General features: G+C 38.2%; 1 protein-coding gene across 12 annotated transcripts in view; it reads left to right on the forward strand.

Moving 5' to 3' along the window:
• Positions 1-23,367, forward strand: part of Nc73EF (oxoglutarate dehydrogenase Nc73EF) — a 49,280-nt gene extending 25,913 nt beyond the window's left edge. For 6 of the 12 annotated variants that reach the window (XM_089737143.1, XM_089737145.1, XM_089737148.1 and 3 more), the window contains exons 8-23: positions 734-910; positions 4,790-4,938; positions 7,260-7,345; positions 7,809-7,988; positions 9,165-9,345; positions 10,748-10,966; positions 11,812-12,005; positions 12,715-12,968; positions 14,316-14,428; positions 14,807-14,994; positions 15,686-15,779; positions 16,286-16,478; positions 17,422-17,559; positions 18,202-18,366; positions 19,161-19,268; positions 21,413-23,367. In XM_089737143.1, coding sequence (XP_089593269.1) covers positions 734-910; positions 4,790-4,938; positions 7,260-7,345; positions 7,809-7,988; positions 9,165-9,345; positions 10,748-10,966; positions 11,812-12,005; positions 12,715-12,968; positions 14,316-14,428; positions 14,807-14,994; positions 15,686-15,779; positions 16,286-16,478; positions 17,422-17,559; positions 18,202-18,366; positions 19,161-19,268; positions 21,413-21,512 — 2,539 coding nt within the window. In that variant the 3' untranslated portion in view covers positions 21,513-23,367. The remainder of the gene's footprint in view (positions 1-733; positions 911-4,789; positions 4,939-7,259; positions 7,346-7,808; positions 7,989-9,164; positions 9,346-10,747; positions 10,967-11,811; positions 12,006-12,714; positions 12,969-14,315; positions 14,429-14,806; positions 14,995-15,685; positions 15,780-16,285; positions 16,479-17,421; positions 17,560-18,201; positions 18,367-19,160; positions 19,269-21,412) is intronic. The other 6 variants (XM_089737150.1, XM_089737152.1, XM_089737154.1 and 3 more) reach the window with 1 other exon arrangement.
• The last annotated feature ends 457 nt before the right edge of the window (positions 23,368-23,824 follow it).

The raw sequence follows: 23,824 nt of genomic DNA on the forward strand, positions 1-23,824 counted from the left end.
TAAATTATTAATCATGTAAAATGTTGAACATTTTGACCATGCAATGATCGTGGCCAGAAGCCGTCTTTAAATTATTAATCATGTAAAATGTTGACATTTTGACCATGCAATGATCGTGGCCAGAAGCCGTCTTTAAATCACTCCAAAAATGCACCGCTATAAAAGATAAATGCATACAAAAACAAATTTCGTGGTCAAATACAGTTTTCGGTCTTATCGGGGATTTCTTATTATCTCGAAATGTTTTAACACGTCTCGTATCACGTATTATAGATGTTTAAAGCCTGTCGTTAATGTTGGCCTTAACCTTTCGATCGTTTATCGGTTGTGGACTTAGTTGCAAATTATTTGTTTATGTATCAGATAAGATCAATGTCGCTTAATAGGAAATGCACATCTCCAGTATTGAAGTAACGGCCGAATACTTTTAAAAGTAACGAAACATATATGTTGTTGTTTTAATAAAATGGTACTTATTACTAACTAATTAAGGCATTCAATGGTAATTTCACTTATGACTACGGACGGAAGTCTTTCAGACTATCGTTACGTTTCATATATTAGATCTATGTAATGTCTTGTGTTTCCGAGTTCCGTTAGTGGCATGAAAATTTCGTAGTTTTTTAATGTTCGGGTATCTTATTTGACGTTTCTATACAGTATGTGAAAATATAAAAAAAACAGAATGTTTGCTTTTTTTTCATCATTTAAATCATTCGTTTGTATTGTGTAGAGAAATTCTGAATCGTTTGGAGCAAGCGTACTGCAACAACATCGGTATTGAGTTCATGTTCATAAATTCCCTGGAACAATGCAACTGGATCCGACAGCGCATGGAGCCACCGAACGTAACAAAGATGAACGCTGACCAGAAGAGGCTCATCCTGGCTCGTCTAACTAGATCAACTGGGTAAGCAGAAATACTCTTTTATATTCATATACAAATATATAGGTAAGATAACTAGAAGAGTGTACTGCTTGTGCTTAAGTAGATTTTTTTTTATTGCTTAGATGGGTGGCCGAGCTCACAGCCCTGCTTGGTGTTACCACCTGGCCACCTGGTGTTAATTGATTACTGGAGCCATAGACATCTATAACCGAAATGCGTCACCCACCTTGAGATATAAGTTCTAAGGTCTCAAGTATAGTTACAACGGCTGCCCCACCCTTCAAACCGAAACGCATTACTACTTCACGGCAGAAATAGGCAGGGTGGTAATACCTACCCGCGCGGACTCATAAGAGGTCCTACCAGAGTAGCCAATAAATGTAGTAATTTTATGGCTTTTAAGGAAACATAAAAAATGAATTGTACTATAATTCAGCACTGCAATGTAACATAAACAAATTTGCTAACGCGGAAGCCAATTTCCTTTAAGAATAAGAATATAGTTTTGATAAAAGACAAGATTTATACTTATCGAACAGCGGTATATCGTTTTCACTTACGTAATAGCAGTGGAAGTTACGGGAAAGGTTACCTTAGTAGAGGTAGAAATAGATGGCTATATTCACGTCCGCTAGAATGACCATTACTTCTGTACAATTAAAGTACATTGCTTGCAGGCTGCCAACCGTTAGCACCCAATACAGATAAAATGTGGAAAAATAATGAAACAATGACGTAAATGACGAGTCTAATCTGCGACTTCTCAAACAGGCTCCTGATGATTGAGATCGATTATTATAGTGTTAACAACATTTAACAATAACAATAACACGCACTTCCACGAAATGAAATGTCAGGAATGACGTATCATACGTGTCAGAACATATTATGATGCATATCAAATTTATAAGCTGGCAACTTTTACTAAGGTTATAAAGCTTTTAGGTACAAATAAAAAAGGTTATCATTATTACTCTCTAAAATGCATAAATACATACTCAATGTGGGTGTGCCTAAATACGTACATAATATTTTTTATCTGTGAATAATATTATTGATACTGAATTCACACATTACCCAATGATAAATTTTATCAAAGAACATTCACGCCTAACAAAAACAGCATAATAATCGTTCTAATTGTTCAGCCTAGTAATAATTTTTCCGGTATTCCTGATAAGACTAGTAAATGTAACTTACATATATGATGCCTGTTGTAAGGCTTGAAATGTCTGGACTATATTTTTGTTTATATAAATAAAATCGAGTTCTAGAATGCGACAGTAAATAATAGCCTTTGAGAATACTAGGTATAGGCCAAGCCCTGTGAGAAAGAGTGATACCGTAATCTTGAACATTACTTGTACTAGAAATATTTGTTAATGGTATGACAATTGGAATAAGCTAAAAAAATATTTATTTTTTATTGCTTAGATGGGTGGACGAGCTCACAGCCCACCTCGTGTTAAGTGGTTACTGGAGCCCATAGACACCTATAACGTAAATGCGCCACCCACGTTGCTTTTCTGTTATTATTATTATTGGCTCCATAAATAATCTAATATGACAGATCCCATCTATATTAATATCTGATGCATGGTACATGGTTATTGAACTTTTCTCGACTGTAACTCTCAGGTTTGTCTTGTTATTCCCCTGCTTTGCGAGGAGGGTAGCGGAATCTATCTATATTACTACTCAAAATACCGCCTAATTAAATTAAGGCTTTTCGTATGGTCCCCGCTGTGAATGTTAGCTTCACGTCACGAAGGCTAAAGTGATGTGAGTGGAGGGAAAATATACGATTTGCATTTTTTTTTTTTGCTTAAATGGTTGGACGAGCTCACAGCCCACCTGGTGTTAACATCAAAATTATACTAATAGTTTATTCTATACGCTTTTAAAATCTAATTCTAATGTAAACTATAACATTGACTGACAAAGATTGGAGACACGGTAGATATGTAAATATTTCTCGACATGTTTGGAATGAGGTCTGTATTTCTTACATACATACGAGAGATAAAGTTTCTTGTTACGATTTCGTTTGTGATAATGGAGGCCTCGCAATCTAATCGCGACCGTCTAAAACACCGGGGGGTGATAAATCATCTGTGATTTGGATTTTATATTCTATCTCCACTTACGTGATTGATATTCTAGTTTAAAAATATAACTTCCTGGTTTTGATAGGTATTGGAATTTTTATTGATAAATCATCTGTGATTTGGATTTTATATTCTATGTCCACTTACGTGATTGATATTTTAGTTTAAAAATGTAACTTCCTGGTTTTTATAGGTATTAGGATTTTTATTGATAAATCATCTGTGATTTGGATTTTATATTCTATGTCCACTTACGTGATTGATATTTTAGTTTAAAAATATAACTCCCTGGTTTTGATAGGTATTGGGATTTTTATTCGCGTTTATTATTCTGTGACTATAATTATATTTAACTCCATGAGCGACGTTAACCACTCACCATCAGGTGGGTCGTATGCTCGTCTGTCTATACGGCAATAAAAAAAACTCAAGTTCAAACATCACACATATACGCGTTTAATATAAATTACCGACGGAGACGACAAAACGCTAATTACATTTTAATTAATTTTATATTAGGGTAATGATCTCATTTTCTTAATAAAGTCAAAATGTAGCTAAGAAGAGAAAATTAAGAAATTGGTTGCAGAGTCCTGTTTGAAATTCAAAATACTTCGGACACAGATGCACTTTATGTTAGAGCTCTATTTACTAAATTAAAAATAACATTAATTGTTAATTAATGATAGATTTCACTAAAACAAAAAAAAAGTGATAAAAATTTTTCAACATTATTTTGCTACCGGACTATTTACTAGAAATCTCAGTATGGTAATTTATATAATTTAATACCCCTATAATTATATTTATTCTACCTTCTAAATTATTTAGAACGCAAGCGAATTATATTAATGTCGTTAATGTGATAGTTTTCAATGATAAATCCTTGGTGATTGTAGACACGGCCTAAGTGTTGTTTGTTTTCCTTGTAACGTATACACGGTATGATTTCCCAAATCACTTCAACATGACACACAAATAAAATCTTCCTTCATTCCGTTTCAGAGTTAAGGTCTTAAAGATAAGAAAAAAAAACATATTTTGAACATTATTATTCAGTCTAATTGACTATTTAGTATTTTATAACTATGTCGCTGTTTTCTAAATATTTACTTGTTTATTTCGGAACGTTCAAAAATTGTCGTCCCTTGTGGACTGTCAATAATAATTATAATAACTGGGAATAAATCACGCACGGTCATCGGGACCCAATTTAGAAAAATAACACCCAAACAAAGAGCAAAAAACCTTTTCATCACACGAATTTTTGCCCGATGTGGGAATAGAACCAACGACCCTTGGCTCAATAGTCAGGATCGCCAATTACTGCACCACCGAGTTACTCAAATACAAATCAATACATTTTTTTTTCTTCCTACCTTAGCTGATAGCCTTGAGAGGCATTTCAGCGTAACCTTAACTAGTAGGTGAGCTCACGGGGTACAAACCTGACGAAGTTGCTAACACGAACCCTAGCAAGAGCCGTACTTCGCAGAATCTACCACCGGATCGGAAACGCGACCCACTGAAAAGATCCGACGAAAAACTCAGTGGGCTGTGTCTATGGCTTAATTCGCTCGTCGAGCCCTTCGTCGCAAGCGACGTGTTCGACGAGGACGGTGACCGGTGCTTGTGGTGCCTAAAAGCACCGTTAATGGATCAGGAGGATCCGTAATGACGTGCTTCGGGCGACTTCCCGACGAGAAACTCAGTGGTCTAGTCAATACAAATACAATGTCAATACATCCTATACTAATATAATTCTGAAACGTAATGTAATTTTCATTTGCAGGTTCGAGAATTTCCTCGCTAAGAAATGGTCCTCCGAGAAGCGTTTCGGCTTGGAGGGCTGCGAAATTTTGATTCCGGCGATGAAGCAAGTCATCGACGTTTCCACGAAACTCGGAGTCGAATCCATCATTATGGGCATGCCCCATAGAGGTGAATATCACTTTTAGTAATTCCCTTTTGAATCGCGTAGTGGCTGACCCATTGGTCGCCCACCTGTCCTGGTGAAACTGGAAAGGCCTCCGGGCCACCAGTTAAATCCTTCAATTAAAAAAAAAAAAAAAGGTTTTGTCGTTGTATGACCGGAACATGGCTATCTCACGTTCGATTCTTCAGCTTGGACTTTCGAATGTAGAACATTAACATAATGATTACTACATTAATATCTACTATGACGTAAATGTAACGTATTACCGGTGGTAGAACCTCTTGTGATTCCGCACGGGTAGGTACCACCGCCCTGCCTATTTCTGCCGTGAAGCAGTAATACGTTTCGGTTTGAAGGATAGGGCAGCCGTTGTAACTGTTCTGAGACCTTAGAACTTATATCTCAAGGTGGGTGGCGCATGTACGTTGTAGATGTCGTGGTAACCACTTAACACCAGGTGGGCTATGAGCTCGTCCACCTGTCTAAGGAATAAAAAAAATATTACAGCATTACGCATGCATACCTGTTATAAGTGACATATTTAATAAAATTAGTTATGTCATGTGACAGTTGTAAACTTTTTATTTTTAGTTTTTGTTAACACATATCTTTGTTTCAGAATTGTTTTGTAATTTTGTTTGATTTGAAATAAACAAATGTAATTTAATGGGTTTAATGTTCCACAAACTTTAATTGTTATTCAGATAGTAAAGAGTTTTTTAGTGATAGTGAACGTGTAGATTAGGTTATTTAAATTCTTTGTTTAAATGTATTTAGATTATGATCCATCCGAAAATAACTGCATAGAGTCGGTGAATTATGATGTATCGATGTATCGTATAGACGAATTCAAGATTAACTTCCCACTCAAAGATCAACATAGAATTTTAACATTATGGATATGTTATAATTATCTTTGCTTATTTTGGATTTTTTATGATCGTATCAATTTCAAAATACTATCATGTATAGAATCTTGTTGGTGATTAGGAGAAAAAATTATATATGTATACAAAATAAATTGAGTACAAAAATGTTATTTACGATCTCTATATCAATGAGGTTAAGGTTGCAAATCATAAAGCTTGTTAGATGTTCTAATATCCTTCTCGAAGCCGTGATTTCTTATGAATCAATTAAGTTACCATATGTAATCGCTTGATGATAATCATCACGTAACTTTCAAAGAATGGAAGATCATTCAAGATGCAACTCAATAATAGTATTGAGTTGCATCTTGGATGTAATAAGTTTCATAAAATTCTCGCCATTTTCCTGTAATTTTACCAATTCAATTATTTTTAGAATTATCCTCTATTCGTATCTTTACAAAATCTATTACAATCAAAACGACATTTATTTTAATAAATTATCCATTAAGATTGCGTTTGCTGCCTTTTCAAAATTAGCCAGTTTATATAATGGTTGACAATTTTATGTTTGTCACTAATCGTATATCAGTTTGAGTGAAGAAATACACGGGTCAGTTCTTTCACACAGTACTAGTAGACAGCACTTCTAATATCTGCGACTAGAGTGACTACAAATAAGAGCGGTGGTTTGAAGGGTGGGGCGGCCGTTGTAACTGTACTGAGACCTTACAAATTATATCTCAGGTGGGTGGCGCATTTACGTTGTAGATGTCTATGGGCTCCAGTAACCACTTAACAAATATGTGGGCTGTGAGCTCGTCCAACCATCTAGGCAATAAATAAAAATTTCAACGAATCGGCGGGCATATGACCGGGTCATGACGTTGAAATCTTTGCGGTGCGGCGCCGCAACGCACCGTGTGCTCCCGCTCTTACCCATCTCGTCTCTGTGGTTGCAATTCCGATGCTACGCTGCAGCACATCGTGTGACATGCCATAGATATATCTATGTAAGACGACGCAGCGACACCGCTCCGGCGCCGCACAGGACTTGCAACCATCGAGACGAGGTGGGGAGGGGTGAATACGTTGCGACCTCGGAGTGACACCGCCACAGGCTTTTATGAACAGACTGTCCAGAGCTGCTGGGGCGCCGGTGTCACCCCTGCGACATAACAACGTTGTGGCGCCGCACCGCTCATGTGCCCGCCGATACGGTGAAATCATTGCGGTGCGGCGCCGCAACGCACCGTGTGCCCCCGCTCTTACCCACCTCGTCTCTGTGGTTGCAAGTCCGGTGCGCCGCCGCAGCGCATTGTGTGACATGACATAGATATTTCTATGTAAGAAGACGCAGCGACTCCGCTCCGGCGTCGCACCACAACGCATCGTGTGCCCCCGCTTTTAATGTGTCTGTACTTCGTTTAGTTAATGTCGTCCGTTGATGTTTGCAGGGCGCCTCAACGTACTCGCGAACGTGTGCCGTAAGCCTCTGCACCAGCTGTTCACACAGTTCGCCGGTCTCGAAGCTGAGGATGATGTATGTATTTTTATGCAATATAATATGTATATATATATACCGAGTGGTTTAAGTGACATTTCGCACAATACCTTTATCTTTGTTATTAATGGTGCGTTTTATTTGGTATTAGCATCAATAATTTAATGTATTTAATTGAAGCTCAATTAAGTTAACTCCATTCAAGTATTCATTCGATATTCTCACCCCAAGAGCGTAAGAAATTTCAAATCTAATATTCTTTATTGTAATATTTTTGAATCTCGAAGAGATTTTTCAATAATTCATTGTAATAGTTCGTGCCTCGTGTATTGGTTTTATTATGCGTAATTATTGTTAGACCATCAGATTTTATTTTCATAGTAACATAAAAGTCCGATAGGTAACTCGCGATTAGTTTCAATAAATAGGTGTATATGCGACCTCAAGTCTCAAAGTGCCTCACAAAACACAGTTAGTAAAGTAATGTATAATTTTTGTTAAGGGTTCCGGCGACGTGAAATATCACTTGGGCACGTACATCGAGCGTTTGAATCGCGTTACCAACAAGAACATTAGATTGGCTGTTTGCGCGAACCCCTCGCACTTGGAGGCCGTCGACCCCGTGGTGCAGGGCAAGACCAGAGCCGAGCAGTTCTACAGGGGAGACAACGAGGGCAAGAAGGTCGGATATTATGTTTCATTTTATTTATTAACGACTGGTGACCATTTAAATTGGAACAGAAATAGACAGGGCCGCGGTGCCTTATCCATTTATTATTTTCAGTTTCGTTTTAATATTTAATTTAAAGTCGTGGTTTAAAGGATAAGTAAGACGTCTGGTGCATTTGTATCAAGCAATGCTTCGATGTTCGAATCCCTCAGGCGGGTACCAATTTTTCTAATGAAATACGTACTTCATAAATGTTCACGATTTACTTCCACGGTGATGGAATAACATCGTGTAATAAAAAAAGGGTGCGTGTACTTATGTACGCGCGTAAGAAGTTATACTTTATTTTTATTAAATTTATTTCTTTTTATTTATTTAAATTTTAATCAATTTGAAAAAAAATTGATTAAACAACATCCTCAAACACGCATATTGGACATCCCTTTTCTTGACATCGTATAAATTCGGTAATTCTCGGTACGGCTCGTAAAGTTCACCTGCGGCTATATTCAGACTCGCCAAGTTACGTCGGTCGTATTGTAATGAGCGATTTAGTGGGCAACTTCATTCTGTTAATTTTGTGTCACGGTGCGCGCGCATCGTAAAATTTCACTCATCAATTTTTCATAACGCGCCTAAAGAAGTATAACTTCAATAAAAGCCGCCACCCACCTTGAGATATGAGTTCTAAGGTATTAGTATAGTACAAGGGCTACCCCACCCTTCAAACCGCAACATAGCACTGCTACAACGGCTACCCCACCCTTCAATATGCAACGCATTACTGCTTCACGGCAGAAATAGGCAGGGTGGTGGTACTTAACCGTGCAGACTCACAAGAGGTCCTACCACCAGTAATTACGCAAATTATAATTTTGCGGCTTTTATTTTTATCACACGATGTTATTCTTACGCCGTGGAAGTCAATCGTGAACATTTGTTTAAGTACGTATTTCAATAGAAAAATTGGTACCCGCCTGAGATTCGAACACCGTTGAATCGCTAAATACGAATGCACCGAACGTCTTATCCGTTAGGCCATGACGACTTCAAATGTCAACAACTCTTGAACATTAGGCGTGAGGCAACAGATGTTTCGAAAACAATTCTAGTCTACTAGAGGATAACGTGTCCTTATTCGGCACTTACGTCGATCGACACTCGCAATAACGTGACGTCACTGTCCAGGTGATGTCGATCCTGCTGCACGGCGACGCGGCGTTTGCTGGTCAGGGCGTCGTGTTTGAGACGATGCACCTGTCGGACCTGCCCGCCTACACCACGCACGGGACCATACACATCGTCGCCAACAACCAGATCGGGTTCACGACCGACCCCAGGCACTCCAGATCTTCCGCCTACTGTACAGGTTCGTGCCGACCAGACACGCCTAGGCAATAACGCCTTAAGCTGCAAACTACGCTATACTATAGTGCCATATAGTATAGCAGCGTATACTTAGCCAATAATATATAGTACAGTACAGTGTACTGGTACTGGTGGTAGGACCTCTTGTGAGTCCGCGCGGGTATGTACCACCACCCCGCCTATTTCTGCCGTGAAGCAGTAATGCATTTCGGTTTGAAGGGCGGGGCAGCCGTTGTAACTATACTTGAGACCTTAGAACTTATATTTCAAGATGAGGGGCGCATTTACGTCGTAGATGTCTATGGGTTCCAGTAACCACTTAACACCAGGTGGGCTGTGAGCTCGGCCACCCATGTAAACAATAAAAAAAAAGTATGAACGTGTCCATAAAAATGTATGGTGTGCGATATTGTTGTGCTATGAGCTATATACTATAATATGCTATTATATTATAGCGTAGTCTAAAAGCAGCTTTAGCCAATTGACAGTTGAAGACCTTGTCAATTACGTAAACCGTAAATGTGATAAGCTTAAAGCTACCCCAATATAAACATTAAACTTTCGCTGCTATCAACGTTACACACACGATTACTTGTTGGGTTCTTACTGCGGTTATGCGAGTATATTGTCGGAATGAGTCATCAAGTTCAAGTGGTAATGTCCAAAAAAAAACGGATTAGGTAGAGGGTAGATTTTTCTTTTCCTAACATCGTTCCCGCTGTCTTCAGTCTGACCATAGTCAAGGAGCATGAAACGCGAAAATCGTGATAAGAACCCGTTAAACGTGAATGTAATATATCACTAATTAACACGTTGACTGCCGTGTAGGTCACCAGTGCCCTACGCGGCGCACTGATATAACTTTGTCGATTTCTCTCTTTGATCTTCTAACTAAGGCACCGGAATATCTACTAGGCCCCGGGAAAGACGAATCCGCAGATACTGAGAATGAATCTTATTTTTAAAAGACCGAAAAAAAAACATACATTGGCAAACAAAAGAATACAAAAAGTCAGGCAATCCAGGCGCTTAGTAGTAACAGAGATCGATATAATTACTTCAGTGCGCCGCGTAGGGCACCGGTGACCTGCATGACAGTCAACGTGTTAAGAACTTATCGCTTTGTTTTGCCTACGGTACTCTGCATTGATGCTCGTTCATACCTGGAACATTTACGGCGTGGACGAGCGTTCGTAAGATAAGCTTACTGCATTTCAGTTTTGAAACGATTTCAATTTTTTGTTATGCCACAGGACGCTAAGCTAAATTTGATATATTATATACGTTACCACTGTGTGACGTATGTCCTTGGAAATTCCGATGTCCGTGAGCTAATCGGCGACGATTGAAATCTAAGATGTCTTCCAGGATAAACTAAATTAACACTGTGCCATATGTTACAGACGTGGCCCGCGTTGTAAACGCTCCGATATTCCACGTGAACGGCGACAATCCCGAGGCCGTGATGCACGTTTGTAACGTGGCTGCCGAATGGAGAGCCACGTTCCACAAGGACGTTGTCATTGACATCGTCAGCTACAGAAGAAACGGACACAACGAAGTCGACGAACCGATGTTCACTCAGCCCCTCATGTACCAGAAGATTCGTAAGACCAAACCAGGCGAGTAATGTTCAAATAAGCTTTTTCTTTTTTTTTTTTTAAATAATACTCCGAAATACAATAACAGCTTAACGCAAATAGGAAAAATAAAAGAAATGATTTGCAAAAAAAATACTTATATAAAGCAAAGACGGTGGCGTCACTCGTGAGCAAATTGCGAACCATTTTTACATTATAGATAAGATGAAATGTTCATAATCCTCCCCAATATTTTTAATGGGTATTTTCGATCTTAGGCTATTTGGTGATGTCGTGATAATTATTGTAATAGATACTGTCTTGTCTTGAATGGAAAGGTCTAAAATAAATAGTCATATTATTTTCGGTATAATTCCGCGTTTATATATAAATATTTTACAACATCAAACTGGATTGACGAATTGAATATCGATGCGTAGTGAATTTAGAAGCTACTATAAAATAAATAAAAACGTGTGGCACTCGGGAACTGCCGCGGTGAAGCTATTGCATAGCATTTTTTATCAACTTATGCAGTTATAATTAGACAATGATAATTTAATATTAAAACAATAATAAAACAAGACCACGCTATATTAAACATTAATAAAAGCAAAACATTAACTGTCCCCTTCACACTCATAAGCTAGACCGCGCGAGATTGGCAGACTTTTCATGATGCGCATGAAGTGTGGCGTCACGTCACGCGCTTATTCACAAACACTACACAAGCGCAACGTGTGAATGTGTTGAATGCGAGCTACATGGTAGGCGGAGTGAGGGGTGTAAGGTTTTTGCCGTTACGGAATTTCATGATTCGGTCGCCCCGCTCAAGGCCCGCGATAAAAGCTATGCAATAGTTTAATAATAAAATCATAAATTTGTAGTATTGGAGAAATACGCGGACCAGTTGATCGCGGAAGGAGTCGTCACAGCTGAAGAGGTTAAAGACGTGAAGGACAAATACGAAAAGATCTGCGAGGACGCGTACAACCAAGCCAAACAGGAGACCCACATCAAATACAAGGACTGGCTCGACTCGCCCTGGTCGGGCTTCTTCGAAGGGAAGGATCCTCTAAAGGCTAGTTTAGACTATAAATCTTTAGTATTTCTGTGAGCGGGAAATTACTGTTTTATTTTTTATTGCATAGATGGGTGGACGAGTTCACAGCCCATTTGGTGTGAGCCCACCCAAGTGGTTACCGGAGCCCATAGACGTCGCCACCACCCTGGAGATATGAGTTCTAAGGTCACAGTATAGTTACAGCGGCTGCCCCACCCTTTAAACCGAAACGCATTACTGCTTTACGGCTGAAATAGGCAGGGTGGTAGTACCTACCCTTGCGGACTCACAAGACGTCCTACCACTAATAAAAAATCGGCGTATATTGACGGGAGAAAGCAGAAATATCGTAACTTGCATTTTGGGCTAAATCATTTTTTACCATATTATTATGTTATATAAATCGTTCTGGTGTAAAATTTGGCTGTTCAAGTTACGACATTTCTGCTTTCTTCCGTGGATATACTGTTTGTTATTTAATTGATCAGATAGTGTTTTTTTTTGAATGAAGTTCTTCAGTGCCGTTTGGGGCAGGAGTTTTTTTTATTTTTTTTATTTCTTAGATGGGTGGACGAGCTCACAGCCCACCTGATGTTAAGTGGTTACTGGAGCCTATAGATATCTATAACGTAAATGAGTCAACTACCCTGAGACATAAGTTCTAAGGACTCAGTATAGTTAACTAGTAATAGTATGGTAAGAATGAATTTCCATTTATTTTTGTCAGATGTCGGCCACCGGTGTAGTGGAGGAGACCCTCGTGCACATCGGGCGTCGGTTCTCATCCCCCCCTCCCAACGCCGCGGAGTTCGAGATCCACAAGGGTCTGCTCCGTATCCTGAAGTCGCGCATGGAGATGGTCGACAATCGTACAGTGGACTGGGCGCTCGCCGAGGCGATGGCCTACGGATCTCTGCTCAAAGAGGGCATCCACGTGCGTCTCTCTGGTGAAGATGTTGAGCGAGGCACATTCTCTCATAGGTACCTTTTTGATACGAAACCGGTACTTATATGCATACACGTCCTTACGGATCCATCAGATCCAATAACCCGGCATTAGACACCTTTAGCTCTAACACTAGGAGTAGGGACCCCGGGGCAGCCTAACTTAAAGATCAGCCCGCTGAGTTTCTCGCCGGATCTTTTTTTTTATAGTTTAGGTGGATGGACGAGCTCACAGCCCACCTGGTGTTAAGGGGTTACTGGAGCCCATAGACATCTATAACGTAAATGCGCCACCCACCTTGAGATATAAGTTCTTCTTAACGGGTCGCGATTCCGATCCGGTAGTAGATTCATTCGCAAAGCAGCTACTCTTGAGTTTTTAGGTCTCTTTTGGAGGCGATCGGGCTGAGCCTTTGCTCGCCCACCTGTACTGGTAAAATTGTAAAGGCCTCTGGGCCACCAGTAATCTCTCAAACATAAAAAAAATATATTATAGTATGTATTAATGTATGAGTAAATATACAATATAGATGAGAATGTTTCCTGAAACGCCAATAGGCTATACTGCCCCAATCAGAACATTATATTTATTTTCCAAGTCAAATATGATTTTTTATATTCTGGTTAATATTTCGTCAAGCCGAAATAACATATTGCAATGTAAAAATAAACGTGAGTTATAAAACTCGAAATGTGTACTTTACAAGCATCGATACGATTATTGGGTAGCGAGTATTTCTTACATAGCTTATTTGTTATATCAGTGAATCTATTTGATGTACACATTACTTTGAATTTATTTATGTGCGAAAGTTCTTTGGATCGTACAAGAGAGCTATCATTTAAATAAAACTAGTAATTACTATATACATATAAACTGTACATAAACTCAAATGACATTTTAAATTTCGGACTTCTTGGCGGGAACGTGAGGTGTGAAGTTGTGTGATTTGTTTTAATTTGTCTATTTAATGTTTCTTCAGGTTTAAATGTGTAATAGCGGTGGTTTATTAACTGTTTAGTGTCTGTGAAAGTGCACAAATGTGGGAAAATCAAACCAAGCCGCTGAACGTAACTTCTCGGGATCCTCCAAACATTCCACTAAAAGGTCTCAGTAAATGACCACCATTTTACTGAGATTATATTTCATACCATATCATCGCATCTCATTTCATTTCATTTCACTTCATGTTATCATTTTTTATAAAAGTAAGAATATAAAAACAAAATAAGACTTGACCTAAAGGTCTTAGTTACCAGGTCATAAAATCCCTTATAAAAATATTTTAAACTTCGTCTCAGCTTATGTAACTTTTTTAATTTCAAAATTAAGAAAAATACCATGTTCAGAGTAGAATCTTAACGAATGATATATTTTAACAGACATCACGTGCTCCACCACCAGAAGGTCGACAAGGCCACTTACTGCGCCTTGGCACATCTGTACCCTGATCAGGCTCCATACACTGTGTGCAACAGCTCACTGTCTGAGTATGGTAAGGAAATTCTGAACTATGATACAATACGAAGCAATATGATACAATATCTTTGTACTATCAATATATTATATACATCTTTTATATATAAAAACCTAATTGTAGGGTTAAGTCTAAAAAAATATCTCTGTTCTAAATTATATCATCTTTTGGTTAGTGTATCCTTTGATTGCCTTTTTTGGGTCTCAGTTTGTAAGTCTCAGATTTAGCTCTTTCAAACTTGTCCGGATCATGTGCGTATCGAGTGACATTTTTGTGTATCAATCTTTAAAAGAGCGGTTTCTTCTATTATAATAGTTTCGCTATTACATTTATTTATTTATATAACATGTATGTATAGTATTCATATGAATGTATATTGTCAAATTTTTTATTCAGGTGTCCTGGGTTTCGAGGTCGGCTACTCCGTAACGAACCCGAACGCCCTGGTGCTGTGGGAGGCCCAGTTCGGAGACTTCAACAACGTGGCCCAGTGCATCATCGACCAGTTCATTTCCAGCGGACAGGCCAAGTGGGTGCGCCAGTCCGGCATCGTACTGCTGCAGCCTCACGGCATGGAGGGGATGGTATGTATTTCATTTCAGTTTTGCTCTAAGCCAGGGGTGCAACTTTGTTAATCAATGGGTCAATTTAATTTTTTAATTTTTTTTGACTGGCCGCACATTGTTATCTCTTATTAATAATTTACGAAACTTTATCTATATATATATATAAATAAATTGCTGTTTGTTAGTCTCGCTAAAACTCGAGAACGGCTGGACCGATTTGGTTAATTTTGGTCTTAAATTATTTGTGGAAGTCCAGAGAAGGTTTAAAAGGTAGATAAATATGAAAATGCTCGGAAATAAATAAAAATAACAATTTTGTGTTTCCTTTGATGTGTCCCCCGTCGGACGGATTCCTTTTGTTTGTATTAAGTTTATTTTATACAAAAGTTTAGGTCTTTTATTTATCGATTGAGGCACTACGATGTCTGCCGGGTCAGCTAGTTTATAATAAATATTAGAATAAAAAAATATACAAAAAGTTATTTCATATACTAATGTAAGATAAAAACAAACAAGAAAAGAACAGAAAAACGAACAGAAACGAGAAAGTCGATAAAATAAATTCAATTTGAGTAATGCTTGGCGGGCCGTGTGCTGCTCATCCTTGCTTTAAGCAGTTACTTTTCATTAACTATTCGTTGGCTAGAAATGTGGTTAAGAATTAGCGAAAGACGTGGTTTTTCAATTTGGCTTTTGTTGTCTTCACCAGGGCCCCGAGCACTCCTCGGCTCGTTTGGAGAGATTCTTGCAGATGTGCTCCGACGACCCGGACTACATGCCCCCGGAGAGCCCCGACTATGAAGGTACAGCGGAGAGGCATTTCCAAGATATATATATGTACTCTTTTAGTAACGTTTTTGACAATCCATTCAGCATTAATACGATCTTTTATTTCACTTCAATAGCAATTTGGTATAAGCGACATTTTCGCAATAATACAGGAGAGCCATTTTAAATGGAAAAAACTTTGAAACGATATCATAAGAAAAAAAAACTTCCTCACAACTTACAAAGATAAATGTCGCGTATTTAGCGAAATTTCGCTTTAACCAAATAGCGTTTTACACTTCGATATATCTAAACGACAATATCGAAGAATCGCCTATACAGGAAGAGGAGCAGGAGGCGGGCTTTTACCCACACGTAGCTAATTGTTCCGAGATTGTAGTTTATAGGTCCATGAATATATTTTAATTTAATAATTTTTATTAATTTATTAAGTTAATAAGCGATAGTTTCGATTATAGATAAAACGAATAGCTTAAAAATTGTCTTAATAACTAACTACATTGTTGTTCCTCAACAACAGTGCGTCAGCTTCACGACTGCAACTGGATCGTAGCGAACTGTTCGACTCCGGCGTCGTATTTCCACATTCTGCGTCGCCAGATCGCTCTGCCCTTCCGGAAGCCGCTTATCTTGATGACGCCCAAGTCTCTGCTGCGTCATCCCGAATGTAAATCCTCCTTTGACGACATGAAGGAGGGAACCAATTTCAAGAGGTAATAAATTCATAAATTTTCGGTTGCTTTATAAGAACTAGTGACCCGCCCTCGTTTCGCTTCGGAAACTGTAATTTATTACTGATTTCTCTACTATTTAATGGATGTTATTATACATATAAACCTTTCTCTTCAATCACTCTATCTATTAAAAAAAACCGCATCAAAATCCGTTGCGTACTTTTAAAGATTTAAGCATATATAGGGATATAGGGACAGAGAAAGCGACTTTGTTTTATACTATGTAGTGATGATGATAGAAGCCAAGTGCACATAAAAGTTTTGATTTTATAGGCCGTTAAAATGACACAGTTTTTATTGACTTGTTTTTTATTGCCTAAATAGGTGGACGAGCTGATAGCCCGTTTGGTGTTAAGTGGCAATCGGAACCTATAGACAGACACCTACAACGTAAATACCACGAAAAACCTTGAGACATGAATTGTCAATCTTACTTTGTACAGTACAATAGCTGCTTCACCCTTCAAACAGAAACGCACTACTTTGCTTTGCGGCAAAAACAGGCAACTCACAGAATGCCTTACCACCAGTCGTTGTACCACATACAATTCCAAATACTGTACTGTGGGTACAAACTGTGCAATTATGTGTAAAAAAAACCTTGTAGTACTACTACTAAGAACGTTTCTGGTGCTCCAAATTGAATATCACGAGTTTTTTATGTGTGCAAAAACCAGAAAATCCTAAATAAAGAAGGCTTAGGACTCAGCGTATGTAACAGAAGTTTAACTTCTCTGACAATAGAAAAATGAGCAAATTACTTGGCGTCAGAAAATAGAAGGTTCAGAAATCTTGCACTAGAATTCGATTTGAAATGTTAATTTTAAATTAACGATAACTTTAAATCCTTCCTAGAATTATGTGCTACTAATGTTTCTTACAATGTATCTTAAAATTATTAACCTTATGCAAACTCATACAGAGTGATCCCCGAAGAAGGTCCAGCCTCCGAGAACCCTCAGAATGTACGCAAACTCGCATTCTGTTCCGGACGCGTCTACTACGATCTACTCAAACAGAGACGCGACAAGGGACTCGAAAAGGACATTGCTATTGCTAGGTACGCAACATTACCAAAAATCTTTATATTTATATAATTCTACTGTACGCGTGTATGTCACTGAACTCCTCCTAAACGGTTGGACCGATTTGAATGAACTTCTTTGTGAGCGTTTGGGTGGCACCCTGGATGATTAAATTCACAAATCAGCCCGGCAGATGGCGCCGCAGTCGGTGTTTAGGTTATTTATCTATACTGCAACTAAACGGCTGGATCGACTTGAATGAAATTTTCGTGTATGCATTCATTCATTCTTTTCGTTCCTTTTGTGTATGCAGGACAACGTCTGTCGGGTCCGCTATTTAGTGGTTGATTGTAAATTATTGTGTGAAGTAATTACAATTTAAAAGTTGAAGTCACAGATCACTTGACAGATAATGAGTATAGTTGATGGTTGACAGATAATGAGTATAGTTGATCCTTGACAGATAATGAGTATAGTTGATCCTTGACAGATAATGAGTATAGTTGATCGTTGACAGATAATGAGTATAGTTGATATTTGACAGATAATGAGTATAGTTGATGATTGACAGATAATGAGTATAGTTGATCGTTGACAGATAATGAGTATAGTTGACCATCAACTGATAATTGTGTGATGCAAGGTCCGCAGTCGCATTCAACTTGATCTGTTTGTAGACTCGAGCAGATCTCTCCGTTCCCGTACGACCAGGTGAAGGCCGAGATCGCGAAGTACCCGAACGCTCAGCTCGTGTGGAGCCAGGAGGAGCACAAGAACATGGGCTCGTGGAGCTACATCGAGCCGCGCTTCCGCACCCTCCTGCAGAACCAGAAGCAGATTAGGTGAGATCTACGTTTTTGCGCGTGCGGAACTGCTTTATTGCCTTGATACCCACTTGGATAAAGCGGCACGACACGAGAATCCTCTCATCGTGGCCGCCGGTAACTACATTCCCGATCCTGCGGACAGAATGGAAAGCAGTCGACGTCGCCCAAAACATGTCATCTCGGATCCTCCCGATCCACTAACGGTGCTTTTAGGTACTTCAAGCACCGGTCATCGCTCTCGTCGAACCCGTCGCTTGCGATGAAGGGCTCGACGAGTAAATGAACCCACAGACATAGCCTACTGAGTTTCTCGCCGGATCTTCTCAGTGGTCGCGTTTCCGATCCGGTGGTAGATTCTGCGAAGCACGGCTCTTGCTAGGGTTCGTGTTAGCAACGTCGTCAGGTTTGAGCCCCGTGAGCTTACCTACTAGTTAAGGTTACGCTGATATAGCCTCTCAAGGATCTCAGCTAGGTAGGAAAAAACAAACCTTGATTCCGTGATGAAGATCTATCTTTTGTTAATATTACATGAAGAAATATTGTACAAATTTTCAGTTCAAAAATCAAATTAATTTGTTAAAATAGAGATTTCTAATATTTATTTTGTATTGAAGAAATTTTTTAAAGACGAATGATTGTTACTCGTTTGGTCGATAAATTCCCCCATTCAAAACATTGAACAGCACGATTTGACGACTGGTTTGAAAAAGCATGTTTGATATCGTTGTCATTGTGATAACAAATCGTTTTCATCGCACAAGAAACTCACCGGCGCTCTCATCGCGTAACATGTGGACAATTGGTTGCAGGGCAAAGTCCCAATCGAAGGGGGGTAGCTGGTTAAGCCAACTATTCGGCCGAGACGAGAGTCCGCAAAGTAACGCTCAGGAAACTGAGACAGTACCGCGCACCATTAGGTGAGATTGGATCTATGTGCTGCGACCATTACCCCCCTTACCCTTTACACGCACGGTCTCATTCAAGACGGGCTTTCGCTTGGGTTTATAGTATTATAGAGGATGGTGGTAGTATACAGGGTGGTTTATTTTATTTTAAATTATTTTTAGTTTATGCTTTTTTGAAGTGAAACTTCTAATGAGACTTCCAACAAGGTTGCGTTCAACGTTTAACGCTACCATACTAGAAAAAGACAGAGCGAGAGTGAATGCGTGGCACTCGAACGCACGCGCGTAGTATACCTGTTACAGGCCAGCGGGAGCGTTAGCAACGAGTAGCGTCCAATATTTTAATGAAGTACTTAAAAAAATATATATGTATTTTTCAATCTATAATTTAAAAAATATATAATATAAAATAAATGTTGATGATGTCACATCTCTTATACACAGCATTCCCTATTACAAGAGCAATCTGATATAAGGATGAAAAATGAAGAAAATCACAATACTACTACACATCGAAAAAGAAGTTTCGCTTCATTCATGTGCACGCGCACTGTTTTTTTTTTTTGCATTGGACGCGGTTTTGGCATTTTATTTCCGATTTAACGGTCGTGCCTGCCGCGCGTTTCAATGTGTGTCACGCTTATCAATAGTCAATTCTAAACGGAAGATTGACTGACGTTGTGTTATACGATCCCCAAAGTATTCCTACTAAAACTGAAAACTTTAAGGCTGAGAGGAAACCATTGGATTATTTGCATTTTGTGTTGCGACAATTGGACGTAACTTTTTTTTGCCTACCCGCTGTTAGTTATGGAGCTATACTAGCTTCACCAAATGAGTAGCAGAGCTCACGGGGCTCAGCCGAGAGACTTATCCAACATAATTCCATATTACAACGCCAGTTACTTTACCGTTTAGACCAGGGGCTCCCAAACTTTTGTCTACTGTCCACTTTGAGAATAAATTATTTTTTAGCGTCCCCAATTTTTCACCTACTTAGTAACCACTATAGCGAGAGCTCAGTCGGTGTCAAAGAGTCCTCCTAGATGAAATTACAAATCGCCTCCCAAGCCTCTACACAACGCCCCCATTTTTTTCTGGGTTTCTTACCGCCCCCTTTAGACCTGCGCGCCCACAAGGGGGCGTTATCACCCACTTTGGGAAACGCTGGCTTAGACGCTGAATAGTTCTTTATTCAAGTTGTCACACTTTATTTTTGTATATGAATACGTTCATTCGCGGGTGCACTTATCGCAAACGATTAACTTAATAAAATCGCATCTCACACGGTTAGGTATAACCAACTTGCCTATTTCTGCCGCGAAGAGATAGCGCGTTCCCGTATGACGCGAGGGATGGATTTTATACTATACAGATGACATTTATAGCTCACCTCTCAAGGAAAATTATCTTTGTGTCGATCGGTCCTTAATTTACTGTTACACAAACGTAATTCTCAAATAAGGGATTGAGTAACAATCATTCATAAAAAAGATGTGTGGTGTCGTGGGACGCCGGATAGGAACGAAGTTCCTTATTATAAAAATATTAATTTTAAGTTCTATTCGAGTTATAAAGAAAATAAAACTGGAGGTTTCGCAACAACCCACTGTCATTCGGTTACGTGTGAACTTATTGTGGTACGCTTCATTCAAAAAATAATAATCTAATATTAAAAAATAAATAAATAATAATTTCATATTTAAAAAAAAAAAGACATGCCCGCTGAGTTTCTTGCCAATTCTTCTCAGGACGGAGGCTAGTTCTTGTGAATTGGCGGTAGTTCTTTTGACGTTCAACAAGTATGTACTTTCATTTATGTTGAATAAAATTTTTTTGATTTGATTTGATTTGATTTGATTTGATTTGATTCACGGTTGTTTGCATAAGAGTTAGTGTATTGCGCAAGCGAACGCTCTGAGATCGTGGACAATGAATGATAAAAAAATATGCTATTTTTTGTACGTTATTACAAAGTTAAGTCGTACACTGTGTGCATTACTAATAAAAATCTTACGTTACGGACGTTTTTTCCCGGTTAGGGTACCCCTCCGCATCGTCCCATAAGGAACTTCGTTCCAAAAATGTTTTTGTATAATAACTAATTCGTTTAGGTGTGATGTCAGATTCGTTTATATCGTAATTAAAATTTGCAGCTATAACGGTCGCGCCACAGCCGCCTCTCCAGCGACCGGCTCGAAGGCCGCCCACAACAAGGAACTGAGGAACCTTCTCGAAGAGTTCTGCGTGTTATAAGCCTTCGCATATCCGATCAAGAAATAGTCCGGACCCCTAACACTGACGACGAACTCGCTAGTAACTCGCGGTACAACTTAGACGTAAATTATATTTATTAGGGAGCTTGCCGTTATTTGCGAGATCAAATCGAAATAGTCAACAATAGTAGCGTTATAGTTGAGCATATCTGCCATAAACACTTAAACAAAAATGTTATAATTATATCGAAACGAAAAAAAAAAAAAAACTATTGATCGTAATTTCGATTATCGAAAATTGTTTGATTTTCAATTATTTTTTTAATCCTTTTATTTCGTTACTGTCAGTATTTTGTTGTAATTCTCTTCAAATTTAATTATCTAGGCTAGTTAGATAAAAATTCTTATTTATTTATTTAACAGTAGAAATTAGTACGTGACTCTTACGTAGTATTTAAAAACGTTACCTATTTAATATTAATTGTTAATAAAAAGCAATATGTTTTAGTCTCACGTAGTCACTCCACTATGTTACGGCGGCGTTTCATGTTGTAAGAAATTATTGATTTATAATAAATTATCGTACATACTTTTATTATTTAGTTATTTGTAAAAATAAAATGCGTTTCGCTTTTGCGTATACATAATAATACGCATATTGTATTATTCGCGTTAACGGGTTTAAATTTTTTAAATGTTTTAACGTTTATAGTTGCTAGTCCGAACGTGAAAATACGTCACCATTTAAAATAAATATAAAGTTATTAATTTTGTCTCATAAAAAGAAAAGTTGCTTTATAATCGTAGTTAATAACTCTTCAAAATTATCTTTGAGATGTTATAGTAACAATATAATTGGGCACTAGTTGTGATTCGGATCGCACCTTCTAGTTCATTAGTACTTTACACGTATGTAGTTTCGTAGCGTATGTGCACCACTAAAACTTAATTAAAAAAGAATCGATTTTAATTACCAAAAATAAACTTAGGCATTTTTGGAGAGGTAAAAAATATAATGTAAACGTGCTGTATTAAGAATTTCAGAAATTTCTGTTTAAAATTATGGATACTACTAGTTTTCCGTATTGTTAATGTATAAAATGGGATATTAATCTAAATATCCAATACCATCCGTATTTGGGGGGAAATTGGATATTTTATCGACTTTTTTCCTAACAGCATTGCTACCGTCGCACATTCAAAACGAAATATAATTATTTTTGGTAATTGAAAAATAGTATGTATGTGTGGTGTATAGAGGTCGTTTTTTTATTTCGCAACCATCCGGCTTCTTAGCGGTTTGGTTCGCTTAAAGTTACCGTCGTTATGAACGACTCTTGTAAGGATTAACACCAACGTCCCGCTTTGTATAAATAAAATACGCATAATTTAATCCTCTTGAATGTCTTAAAGTTATATTTAAAGAAAAAGTGTATGAAGCATTCTCTCTGGTTCACGCGAGCGATTAAAAATATTTTTATGGTATTATTTTTGGTTTTAACACGTTATCTACGGGAACCCGTCAATCATTCAACGTCCCTTGTAAAATTAAATAGGATATGAAATCATAAAACTGTTTTTAATTAAATTCAATAAAATTTCATTAAAATCGAGACTATTCGACGTGTAAATGACGATTTATAGTCCAGTTTTAGTCTCGGTCATAATATGAAAAATTATCGATGCCATTGGCTTTGTTGTAAAACTTGGCGCACGTATTGAAGAGCCCTGTTTTACTGATAATTTAAATGTTTTCTATGTTCCCGTATTATTGTTGCTCAGGTTGTGTGGTGATATGAATGATAAGAGTGTTTCTTTTGTGCATGAGGACTTGAGCCAATTTATTGCTATATAGTTCGTACTAGTTACTTTACAATAAACATAATATACAGCAATGTGTTTTTGTTTTATTTGCCACTTTTCGACTCCCGTGCCCTCCTCTACGCTATGTCGACGTATATATTATGGGAAATCTTAAATATGTACCAATATAAATAAATTAATCTCGTGATTATTCGATAGTGAAGAAAACTAAACGGGAAAAGATACATTCAGAGTTTTTAAGTCACGCTTAAAACCCGTTAGAGACTATAAAATGGAGAGGTTAATGGTCGTTAACCTTGTGCTGTTTTAAAATATAAAAAAAAAACAAATGTCACGTAAAAGTGCGTGATTTAAGGCGACGAATTTACACAGCTGGTTGCCTACGTCTGCTAGATAAGGCTTGAACAAAGACACGAGACAGGAAAACGTACAAGAGATAACGGGCCCGTCTTTTCTAATGAAAAGCGCAATAGATCAGAGCGGCCTTGACGGCGACGCGGTTGACGGCTCGCCGCACACTCTGAGCAC

This window comes from Bombyx mandarina, chromosome 22, assembly GCF_030267445.1.
Source record: "Bombyx mandarina strain Sakado chromosome 22, ASM3026744v2".
Taxonomy (NCBI): domain Eukaryota; kingdom Metazoa; phylum Arthropoda; class Insecta; order Lepidoptera; family Bombycidae; genus Bombyx; species Bombyx mandarina.